Source organism: Protopterus annectens, chromosome 1.part0 (genome assembly GCF_019279795.1).
Source record: "Protopterus annectens isolate FY-2018-M chromosome 1.part0, PAN1.0, whole genome shotgun sequence".
In the NCBI taxonomy this organism is placed as follows: Eukaryota; Metazoa; Chordata; order Ceratodontiformes; family Protopteridae; genus Protopterus; species Protopterus annectens.
The window spans coordinates 1061735354-1061748397 of NC_056725.1; the positions used below are offsets into that span (position 1 = coordinate 1061735354).

Below are 13044 nucleotides of genomic sequence, written 5' to 3' on the forward strand. Positions count from 1 at the left end.
CACAACCAGATAATATACTTTATGATTTGTTTAATTTCTCTATTTCTCTGTGTGTGTGTGTGTGTGTGTGTGTGTGTGTGTGTGTGTGTGTGTGTGTGTGTGTGTGTGTGTGTGTGTGTGTGTGTAAGCTCTGTATAAGCATGCAGATGCGCACATGGAACAAGTAGTACTTATTTTCATAACATGAGTAGCTAAAATAACGGGTTCAGGTGCCTAGGCAGTGAGACATTTCCCTGTGGTACATTTGACTGAGGACACATGGCTGAAGTGACATTCAGCTGCAGAGAAATATGTCTGTTTGCAAATTCCCTGTGGACAAACAGAAGAATTTGGTGCCATGCCCACAACTTCAATAACCAAATGGACAGGGGAAAACAATGCCCATGGTCCCCAAGGTAACATGAGACGGTAGGCAATATGGCACGCATTAGCAGTAGGCTGGCCAGAGGGCATGTCAGTGGCAGAAAAAATGCAGTGCACAATGTGGATAGTGCCTTTATAATCTGTGTATGTAGACCACTCCCCCTTCACAGTCTGGGGAACATTACCTAAAACACATACTGGAGCATAAATGTGACTACAGTAGCCTGCAGGATTTCCTCCATGCTGTAGCACACTTCTACATGTTGTAGTTACACAAGTATGTACTGTACATGGAGCATAATGCTCATTATTACTTCTGCCTCCCTGCATTTGGTTATTAAAGCTGTGAGCATGGCAGTGTGTGCTTCTTTTTGCTCAGTGAATTTGCAAATAGCCACATGTCTCTGCAGCTGAATGTCACTTCAGCCATGTGTCCTCAGGCCATTTGTACCAAAGGGAAATATCTCGCTGCCTAGGCGCCTCAACCCATTTGGTCCGTCTTCAGCTCCAGCTCAGCACAAAGACAGGCTCTGTGCTTATGCTGCTTTATGGTTGCATCCTTACTGAATATCTTGTGTGTACTTCAGATCTTTCAGTTTTCTGCTCTTTTTCTCTCTGTTCACTTTGGCAGCATTCATCTGTTTTCCTTACAGAACACTTGCATATTATTTTAAATCTAAATAAATGAGAAATACATTTTTTAATTACTTTAATTACTTTTATCATTCCCGCACAGGGTAAATCTCCTGTGTGCTGTCTAGTGAGCAGCCAAACCAGAAGTCATTTCCTAATATCCACATTTTCAGTGTGCCATTTGTGGGATCCTTTCTCATGAACTGTGAAGGTGATATTTTGCTGTTCCCTTGGGAAAGGTATTTCACAGACATTGTGTGCAATTTCCTTCTTGGCAAGATTTGTTTTAATCTGAGCAATTGAGTATGTTGCAGATATGTGGCAGAATTATAGATGACTGCAGGAGTCATGAGTCTACATCTAATTTGGTGAGCAGTCTTACATTTTTTCTTTTGCAGTGCCACTGAACTGCATTGTAGCTGTAATCTTTCATATTTAAGGCAAAACACTTTTTTCAGCCTTGAATGAGATTCTCAAGGTTCATTGTACAATACTAGGCTATTGGCCTGGCATTCCTTATAAGCCTAGCCAAGAATTTCACCCATGTTCCCACAAAGTCAGCACCTGTTTTTCCTGTCCAGCAGGGACACAGGTGGGATCCCCAGGGGTATATTTTCTGTTTCCCATCCAGTCTTAAAGAGGGCTAGTGAGGTACTCTGCTTGACATGCAGAGGAAGTCTATTCCACAGATGGAGGAGTCGTCAGGACTCAAATCTGTCCCACCAACAAGTTATATGTCACAGACCAGGTTGAGACCTTGAGTGCATGTTGGCGAGTGGGGTTTGACTTATGGATATGCAACAACTTCATCAAGACTGAGTCTGAGACGGCCATGTATGCCAGACACAGGTCACCTCTGAGCAGTCTGTACAACACTGAGTAGAGGGACCTAGGTTCATAGGTTCATAGCTGTTTACTAGGCTAACGACCACAAGGGCCTTTTTAAGCCTAGCCATGCATACCAAATCTCTGACAAGTTTTGATATCCTTGATAAGTGTAAGCATGAGACTAGAGTCTGTCACGTATCATCAGTGAGAAAACAACAAAGCAGACAATGATGAAGAGCACACTTTTAATGCCAATGCTTTTCTAAAGACCATAAAATTTATATCAAGTTATACTACTGAACATGACTACATATAAACTGAGTGAATATGCAAAGGCCATTACAACAGCTACCTTTAGATCCTCCAGATTCCAACATTTGTATCGGCTCTGTTACCCTATATCTCACTCACGTCTCTTGTAATGCTTGCATCTTGGGTATCATTCTTGTATTATCTTGCATACATAACTATGTTATATTCTGTGCTTGTCAGTTGTCACACTACTTTCTGGTAACCTCTTTGCACTAAGTGGCATCTTTTTTGGGGCATCAAATTACTGTTTTGCTGGTGCCTATTGCCCACTCTACACAGACCACAACTTCCTGTTTGAACTTACCAATAGTACCACTTATATGCAGAAAGTAATAGCGCATGAGTACAGATTCAATCAACGAGTCTTTCCACTGCATTTACATACACTCAAATTGCCTATTGTAGAAGTTATTCCATTACAACCATCTAAGTGTCTTCATTTTGTGTTGTCCACCATATAATCATCTGATAAGTTGTCTTCAGTTAATTGCTTTTCATTCTACTAGTGCTGCTAAGAGGTACATCAGTTAAGTTCTTAATCAGTTGGTCAGTGTTTCAGGTTACAGTCATTCAAATTGACAATAGGTAATGTGGTTAGAAATGACTTGGGAAGACTATAACAAACAGCTCTTCATACAAGAGTACTTGTATATGTTGTTTACATCTGTATGTACTTATTTTTACTTGTTAACCATGTTAGAGTGGGGATCCCATGTACTTTTTCAGACTCGGCCCAAGAGCAGTTTGAAACTCATAGGTCAGTCATTATTAAATTTCTTCAATCCCCAGCAATTTGCCAGAAATCCACAAATTTATGAAGAACTAACCAAAAGTATGAGGCAAAAATCTGGACTTTCTGAGAAAATCTGGATAATGGAGAGGTATGCCCATGAGTGCTGTATGGTTAAATGACTTGCTCACTCACACATTTAGGCAAATGAAAACTGAAAGAATCAAACCCTGGGCAACAGGAAGCAGCTCATTAACAGTTCATAGGTTTAATTCTCTATGCCAGCTGCCAGACAAAAGCATTTCGATTCACGGTCTGTGTCTTAATGCCCTAAGTACAGTTGGCTGATAGGGATATGCAACTGGGAGGCTCTAATTTCAGTGCAGGACTGGGGAAAAAGCTCCAAAAAGACACAGACAGGTATTACATAACATAAATAAATAATTGCAGTGAACAAAAATCATCAAAATTCAATATATACTGAAAAAATGCAATGTACGCATTCAATAATCATATGAAAAATAATTACTTACCAAAACACCTACCTTATACCAAGTGACAGCAAGAATGTTTACTAATGCTTTTCTTGGATGCACTTTTACTACACATACGACCTTACAATTAGCACTGAAAAAATGAAGCTATACTAAAATTAAATTTCAGAAATCATACAAAAATGTTGAACAAGACCAGAAAAGGAAAGAAAGAAAAATGGTACCCTAAACAACATATAATCTCAGCAGACCAGCATGCTGCACCTGCCTTTGATGCTGCAAAGGATTAACTGAATGGTAGGTCTATCGCAAGTAACCTGTTGAACAAAAGCAAGCAAGAAAGTAAACAAAGTTGAAAATTTAAGGCTGTGCACAATCCCAGTTTTCAACTGTCTGGATGCCAGACAGGAAAAAGGGCTGCATTTATGCATTGGATAGGTCACAAATAATGAGACAAAAGGGTCAGGGTAATATTGGAGTATTTATCTAAGGAGCAGCCCAATATACCACGTGAAACAATATACTTTACCTGCAATGCAAAGTCAATAAAGAAAACCAGTTCCCTTAAAAAAAAATCCTGGCCACCATACCAAATTGCAATTCTGCAATTCCTTAAATAAATAAATGCAGATCACATCAGGGTGGAGAAAAAGCTGATTAGACCTCACAATTTGGCTTTCAAGTTATACTCATCACAGTGCTCATCTGAGTCTAGTGGTAGTACTGTCATGCTCGCATTATGAAATCATGCATTTAATAAAACACTGATGTTACAGTGAGTGATGAAAGGTACACTGAAATATGACTGAAGCCACAAACCCATAAACAATATTTCTAATGAAGTATTTGTTTGACTTTGGTCACATAAACTGCCATATTTGTTTTATGAAGTCATACATTTAATAAAATACTGATGTTACCAGTTTGGAAACAGAGAACGTTATACTAATGAATGCAATGCAATACAATGAGCTTTAAGACATACATAATATTGCCAAGTTCGACTTATTTTGGAAAATGGCTAGTACAATTTTAATTTCTGGGTGTGGATTTTATTATTTTCTCTGTCTCCTATACCTAACGATATTTTAATTGTTATATACATTAGCATTTTCAAGTCTTGATAAGCAGAATGGCTTTTAGCCTGTCTGTATAAGAGAAGTGTTTGAGACCCTCGATTTTCCTGGTCAGGAACCTTGTGGTCTCTCCTACTGCTGCATGCGCTTGGCAAGGTGCATGCCGAAGGGGGCATTGTACTCTATAATGGGTCTGATAAGGGAGAAGTACAGGGATGTTATGACCTCCTTGTTCATGGATGAAATACCCTTACTTATGAGGTAGGCCATGTAGAAAGCCTTCCGTACAATGGAGGCAACATGGTGGTCAAAAGTCAGGTTGCTATCAACCTGGGTGCCCAAGTCCCTCACGACTGATTGCATGCTTAGTATGTTGTTATTAATGTGATAATTAGTGGGGACACTATTTTCCGCAAAGGGAATAGTGATGCATTTCTTGGCATTCAATTTGAAGCCATGCTTCTGGCACCAGTCATTAGTTTGGTTAAGGCTCTTGGAGGATGTTCACATCACTAGGGGAATTTTATGACAGTGCCCAGCTTGCAGACTTCTGGAAACTTAGTCAGCCACAGACCACTGGTTTTGGCTTGGACCTCAGAAAAGTATATTCCAAACACTAGAGGCCCCAAGACCTGATCCTTGGTCTACTCCACTTGTTACGCATCTACTACTAGAGGTGGCTTTCCCTATTTTGACTGAGTGGGTTCTATCAGTGAGCCAGTTAGCTACCCATCTGGTAACATATGGGTTGATGCCTAGCTGGGAGAGTTTGTCTGTTATGACTGAGTGGGGAATAGTGTCGAAGGCTTTGACTAGGTCAAGGTAGGCGGTGTGCACTGTCGTGCCGTCATCCATGGCTTTGGTGACTGTTTCAAAGAAGGTGACCAAGTTTAATAGGTATGATCTTCCTTTGACAAAACCAAACTGTGTGGGATCAAGCGTTTGGAGGTTGCCAATGTCCTTGTTTATAAGGTCCATGATGATGCATTCCATGGCCTTGCAGATCAGGGAAGTTAGGCTGATTGGCCTATAATTACCTGGGTCGGTGGACACACCACCTTTGTGCAGAGAGATGACAGTGGCTTTCCTCCATTCTGCTGAGACGAAGCTAGCGCACAGGCTTTGGTTGAATAGGGTGCCTAGTGGTGCTGAGAGCTCTTGCCTGAGTTCATGTAGGACACAGCCAGGGATGTTGTCTGGTCCCATGGAGGCTGTATTTTTTGCCTTTTAGAGGGCATTAAAAACCTGCTCCGTGGTGAGAGGAGGCAGGTGCTGTGGATGTCTTGGTTTACTGATGGGGGACAGAGGTTGAAGTTGCCACTGTCTGCCAACAGGTTGGTTATATCTAAGGCATTTGTGTATGTGGTATTCTTGACCACCAATTCAGAGCAGATTTGGGAATTACCTTTGAGATTGCGGATGTATGCTAAGAAGGCCTTCTGAAGGCCTTGTGATTGTACCATTTTGTGAAATTACATTCCACACCAGATAAATACATTTCTAACACTTTTATTCTTTGGATGGTGTTACATTTAGAAATAATGCTGAATGCCTTCCATTCAGTTTTCATACCTATTTTCATCCATTTCCAAGTCACAGGTCCAGGAGCATTACCTGGTGGGCAGTGGGTACAAGCAAGAGCCTGTCCCGTAGGATTTTGTCATGCTACTGCAGGACATATATTTTCAGATAGCCAAATCCACATTCACATGGACACCTAGGGAAAACTTAGTGTCACCAGTAAACCTGCCAGCTTATCTTTGGTTTATGGAAGGAAAGAGACCTCTACAATATGCCAGGTAAGTATGGGGAAGAACATGCAAACTTCCCACAACAAGCATGGAGTTCCGGCGCTGTCAATAAAACACCTTTAACTGTTTGTAGCACTGTGTGACCTGCATGAATGAGTCAGGATACTAAAACTGACTTATAATGTGATTCTTTATTTTTTTGGTAAATGTAACCCCAAAAGTTGGGCGGTCGTGGTGGTGCACCGGTTAGCATTGCTGCCTCACAACAAGAGGTTCTCCGGTTCAATCCTCGGCTGGGGTGCCTTCTGTGCGGAGTCTGCATGTCCTTCTTGTGGTCGCGTGGGTTTCCTCTGGGTGCTCCGATTTCCTCCCACATCCCAAAGACATGCTGTAGGTGGATTGGATACTCTAAATTGGCCCTAGGCGTGAGTGCGTGCATGTGTGTGCCTTCTGTGGAAGGTTGGGTGCTGGGTTGGCAACTCAACACCGTAAAAACTCCACTGCCAATTATGAGCGGATAGGTGATCCGCAGTGGCGACCTCTAACCGGGAAAAGCCGAAAGAAGAAGAACCCCAAAAGTTAATGAATGTTGTATTTTGACACCCAAACAAAGTGTGGTACATAACCATTTCTTGAAAACACTTCAGAAGTGTGAAGTCACAGAATGTATTTTTTAATTTTTTTGTATATGTACACACATCCATTTCCCTTGCCTGTTGACCATGTAGTCACCACCACTACTACTGTGCATTTATTTCCCCATAACTGGGGTGGGAGCTTTTTGTGATGTGGCCTTTGAGGGGATCTTTTCAGTTTTCTGATTAACCCCTCCCACAGTGGCTGATGTAAAGCCTGGAAGGACTTTTCACTGTACATGTGCTCATTCTTGCCCATGTCTCTTAATTACTGACATGCATATGTGGCTCGGCAGAGCCAAGCATGCTTTGCCACAGTACACCTTTCTCTCTAAAAGAAGTGTGAATATTGCAGCTGACTGGCTCATTTTCCATCCTGCAAGGGGCAAGGTAGTTTCAGCCACTCATTCCATCTTCCTTCACTACCCTGCTCACTCCAGCACCAAAATAATTTAGTGATCTCTGGTTGCTTGGGTAATAGTTTTGGATTTACTATTCTGTGCCACAGTGCCAAGCATTATATTTTGTACTTTTGATGCTAAAATTCATATGATCTTTACTCTGTGTAGCAAAACAGTAAGTATTGACTTGTGTCTGTGTTGCATTTTTTATTGTCATAGCTGTGGTAGTACTGACAGTGTGTTTGGACCAGTGAAGAATCCATGGAGTTTCTCTGAGAACTACAAACAAAGGTGCCAACTGAACTTTAAGAAGACCGATGACTGTGACTGGCTGGTTGCTGGAGGTAGCTCTGGTGGTAGTGCTGTTGCTGTTGCCTCATTAACATGTTTTGCGTAAGTTGCATTTTTTTAAAGCATTTATATATTTCGGTGCATAGACTTGGCAAAATCTTTAACATTGCAAACTGTATATTTCCTTAAATTGTTTGTTTCGGGGGGATAGCCTGCTTCACTATTGAAACAAACTCGCATTTAATGCCATGAACACATGAAGCAAATTATTACTGGGCCATTTACATCAGTAGGTTTTGCTGTCCATGTTGATGGCAGCAGCAGTGTAAGTCATCAGTTAATATTTCTTCATTTCATTGCCCCTGAAGAATGCAACCACACTATTCTGCTTTATGGCACAGAGAAAAGGGGCCACTGATTACAGCCCTAAAAGACCCATGCCTATATACTAGCTCTAGGAATATGAAGAGCTAGTTACTGTAAGATCCGTGTGAGTGGGAACATTTCCCCTCTGCCTTGACTTGGCATATGACCACAGAAACTATTACATTGGTACCTAGGAAGGAATTAGATATATAAAAACTATACACACAAACACACACTTTTGTGTGCATACATAACTACGTGTGTGTGTGTGTGTGTGTGTGTGTGTGTGTGTGTGTGTGTGTGTGTGTGTGTGTATATATATATATATATATATATATATATATATATATATATGGGTCTACTTCTTTTGACCTAACTTTCATTTGCCTGACACTCCTTTTCCTGACCCCATTTGACTGAAATTTCATTTGCCTGACACTTCTTTTGCCTGACAAGTATTATTAGCAAGAAAATGGAATATGCCCCCTTCCCCACTGCAGTGCGACCCTGGAGTTAGAATATATAGTTAGGGGGGGTGTGGGGGGCACAGCCCCCCACAATGGGGGGGTGTGGGGGGTGAAGCCCCCCCACTTCATTTCATATGATATTGTTAACTTTTGATGTAATATTGCTTAGTAACCCCCCCTAACTATATATTCTAACTCCAGGGTCGCACTGCAGTGGGGAAGGGGGCATATTCCATTTTCTTGCTAATAATACTTGTCAGGCAAATGAAATTTCAGTCATTTGGTCTCAGGCAAATGAGTGTCAGGCAAATGAAAGTTAGGTCAAAAGAAGTAGACCCATATACATAGATATATATATATATATATATATATATATATATATAGAAAAAACTTCAAAAACAAAATTAAGGCCTGATGGGGGTGCTATAGGAAACAAACACTGGAGACAGGAATTGATAGCGGAGTGCTTTCGTTCGGTTTTATTACTATGAACTTCTTCAGAGTGATACATTAAATTCTCTTCAACTTCTGCTCCAACGGAGGTCCGAGGTGTAGCCTCTCTCTCTCCTTCATCTCTGTGATTTTAATCCTCCTGGGTTTGTTTTGGGTTTTGGTAGAATTGTTGTATTTATCTAAGTTTTGATCAGAGCCGTATCGTAGGTGGGAGTGGGAGTTTTAATAGATTGTTGTCCAAGCTTGCTCTGGGTCTTTTATGCTTTCTCTAGTGTGATTCATTGTAGTTCATCATTGTAGTTCATCATTGACTTGATGTCACTCTGTGGGTGGTTTTCTAGCTGCATGATTAGTTTGGCCGCTGAGTCTTGAATGAGTTGTTTCATGGTTGGTGAGTGAGTATCTCTGTGCAGCTGTAGGTTGGTTACGTACCAGGGGGCATCTAAGATAAGTCTAAGGATTTTATTTTGCAATCTGGAGGGTTTCGCTATAGCTGGAGGATACATTAAATTAAAATACTTTGCTGCTTAAATAGTATTAAGAATGCACACAATTTTACAAATGAGGTGTAGGTTACAGAGTTTTGATAGGGTAACAGTGTAGAGAGACTGTCTAAGTGGACCAATGCAAGAAGAGGACAAGATAACCAATGGGAATGTGCAGAGTGTATGTGTGGGCATGTTTAGGAGTACTATCAGCCCAACCATTTTAGTGCACATTTCACATTGATATTTTCGTTAAGTCCCGGTGCCATTTCGGCATCGAGGAGGAGTTGCCATTTTACTTCTTTTACTTCAAGTAAGGTTTCACAATCACCATAGAATTCTTGTACTTGTTCGAGTACAAAAACCTTAAATTAGCTGAAGTTGGGGCAGAGGGAGCTGTGTCTGCCTAGTGCATTGCGTTGATCTTTCTTGCAGACTGCCCCGAGGTGTTCTTTGGCTCTATCTGAGAGCTTGTGAGAAGGCTTTCCTATGTAGAAGGAGCCGCAGGTCTCGCAGATGGTGGCGTAAACTACACAAGCAAAGTGTCAGTTGTAGGTGCCTTCGAGGTTACAAACTACGTTGATGTGTTGGAAAGTGAAGCTGGTGCCTGTGTAGATGAAGGGACATGCTACACATCTGTTGCATGTTTGCATGCCTATTTGGCAGCCGGTAGGTGTCTGTGTGTCGACATTGGGGGGATTCCTAAGGATGGGTGCTTCTGTTTTGTCAAAGAAATGCCTTGGAGATGTTCATCATGTTTCACTGTTGCAGTCATTACACTTGGGTTATTCTGCTGGCAGGCTACCCGCAGTCATCCTGAATTCCAAAGTCTTGGTCCAGCGTCGGTTGCTGTCGCTTCTTCCCCGATGTCAGTGCGCCAGGGGTATAAAAGATGCAGCCGACACCATTTTCTTCAGTCTTTCTTGCCGCACGGTGCCCGAAGCAAAAGCAGTTCGCAAGTGCCGGTCTGCCGACTCCTGAGATTTTCGAAATTGAATTTCAGATCCGAAGTCTTCTATAAAGCTAAGTACCCCGTTGTGGAAACTTTTTTCTTGCTCCAGACCGATGTCAGAAAAAGTTAACAATTGTATTTCTTGTGGGAAGCAAAAACCTCATAAGGATTTTCACTCTTACTGTAGTCCTTGCCTAGGCCCTGACCACGACGTTGCTAGTTGTCGATTTTGTGCTAGATTTAACCAATGAACTATTAAGCGTCGGTACTATTTTGCTTTTCATTACTTTGGCTGAAGGTTTAACTACATAATGCCGTCGGAACAGCCGGCGACCAGAGTTCATAAAAAACGCAAGGAAAAAGAAAAGGACAGGCATCTGAGGTCCAAAACAGACGACGAAGCCTCTTCTAGGCCAGTCGACGGTTCTCAGTGAGGCGCTTTCGCAGCCCCTGACACCCGCTACCTCAGAGCCACAGGCCGCCTCTGACTCCCACGTGGAGACAGCTAGGCCTCTGGATACTCAAGGTATTGGGCCTTCGGAAACTAATCCCTCAGATGGGTCCGTAGCTGCTGAGCAGGCATCGGCTTCTGAGGGTGTTTTCAGACCTACACAGCTTTATATCAAGCCAACTTCAGCATCAAAGACAAAGACTAAAACAGTTTTAAAGACAAAGAAACAAGTACAGCACTCTCCAGGACAGACTTCCATGCCTAAGAAACAGATGCTCAAAATGGCCGAAGACCTAATTACTTTGATCAGGGGTACCCATCCCCCTCTTGATAAGAGGCCTAGGCAAGACAGTGAATATAATTCCTCTGATGAGGTTTCCATTTCCTCTGACTCCTCTTCAGAACAGGGATACTCTATTCCTCCCTATGAGGATTCTGATGCTGAAGAATCTATTCCTTTAGCTTCTCCTCCTGAGGATTACTCGTTTGGGGAAACCTTGCATACCATGAGGAAGCATTTCCACTGGGAGAGCCAAGATTATTCTGATTCTAAGAAAATGCTCAGAGACTTTGTTTTACTGCCTCAGCACAGACCTCTTGCTATTCCTCCTGTTCTAGACATTGTAGATGATGTATTTTCAGAGTCCGGCCTGCCTCCTGACTCTTTACCTCCTGCACCTGTTAAGCCAGACAGATACTACAGGGTTCCAGATTCTCATAAATTTCTATATAAAAACCCTGCAGCTGACCCAGAAACTGTTTCACAGGGTTCCATAGGGGTCAAGGCTGCTACTGCAAAAAACCCTGTCCCCTCAGATAAAGATTCTAGGGCACTGGACAGATGGGGGAAAAAGTTTACACTTCTGCTACCTTGTCTGTAAGGGCTTTAAATTGTCAATTTCATATGCTTAAATATCAGCAATATTTAATGTCTCTGTTAAAACAGAAAATGTTGACAAATTCTGAATGTGCTGAGAACAAGGAATTGCAGGATTTATTGCATGCAGCTGAACAAGTGGGAAAACATACTTTGCAATGTGGTTATGATTCACTGGAGGCCTCTTGCAGAGCCTCTTTAACAGGCTTTGTCATTGGAAGGCATGCTTGGTTAAAGGAACAGACTCTGCCTGATCATGTTAAAGCAAAATTATTGGATGCTCCATTGCATCATGATGTTTTATTTGGTTTAAGGCAGAAGAGGTGCTAAAGAAAATGGAGGATAAAGCTAAATCTATGCAGACAGTGAAGAATTTCTTACAGGTGCAGCCACCCAGATTTAGCAGGAACTGGCCTTCTAAAAATTGGTCCTTTCCCATGTCAGACAGGCCACACAGAGGCAGATACATACGCCCTAGAGGCAGACAACAGCCCCAGGTCTCATACAGGCCCAAACAGTGGGGTGCTTCTACCTCCAAAAGCGGAGAAGACAAAACACAGCCATATAGGAAACAGTCCCAATGACTTCCCTCTGCTAATGCCAAGCATTTATCTTTTGGCAGCACCCTTGGAGGGGAAAGCTAGCACTTTTTTTTCACAAAATTGGCACATGATTACCCAGGACAAATGGGTCTTAAATATAGTCTCTCAGGGCTACAGGTTCCACTTTCACACCCTTCCAAAGGCAAAAGGTATGCCAGACCTGCCACACAATCAATGGGCAGAGGCACAAAACCAAGTTTCATCTCTCATGGACATGAGGGCTATTCAGCCAGTGCCACGACAAGAGCAGGGACAAGGATTTTACTCAAGACTTTTCTTAGTACCAAGAAAGGACAAAGCATGGAGACCGATTCTGGACCTGTCTATTCTAAATACTTTTCTGGGCCTTCCAAAATTCAAAATGTTGACTCTGCAGCAGCTTCTGCCCATGCTGGGCAAAAAGGCTTGGCTTGTAACTTTGGACCTCAAAGAGGCATACCTGCATGTCCCAATCAGACAATCTTTATTTTATTTATTTATTTTACATTTGTTGACCGGGAGAATCCGACTGGATATATGTCCATTTTCAGCGGAGGCCCGGGGAGAAAAGCTCCACATTTACAGTAAATTACATACAAGTTACATAGATACATATTAATACATTATTGTAGTAACAAACAAAGTTAGAGAAAAAGGGCATATCATATATGTAATTAATAAAAAAAATTTATCTGCTGGATAGCATTCATAGACAAGACATCATTGTGAAACCGATAGACACGGACAACAGCGTAATTATACTTATACTAGGTAGTCATCATTTCAAAGGTGTGAGAAGAGTGTTAGGTAGAATAAAGAAGAAAGAAAAAAATCTTAAGGGGGTGAGAGAGAAGGTCACGGAGGGTACAAAAGAAGGAGATTGCTTGATAGAGGAGAA

At 41.9% G+C, this 13044-nt stretch overlaps 1 protein-coding gene across 2 annotated transcripts in view; it reads left to right on the top strand.

The window, feature by feature from the left end:
* QRSL1 (glutaminyl-tRNA amidotransferase subunit QRSL1) overlaps window positions 1-13044 on the top strand; it is a 679774-nt gene that overhangs the window by 291428 nt on the left and 375302 nt on the right. For both annotated transcript variants that reach the window (XM_044064940.1, XM_044064949.1), the window contains one exon: window positions 7443-7616. In XM_044064940.1, the coding sequence (XP_043920875.1) occupies window positions 7443-7616 (174 nt within the window). The remainder of the gene's footprint in view (window positions 1-7442; window positions 7617-13044) is intronic.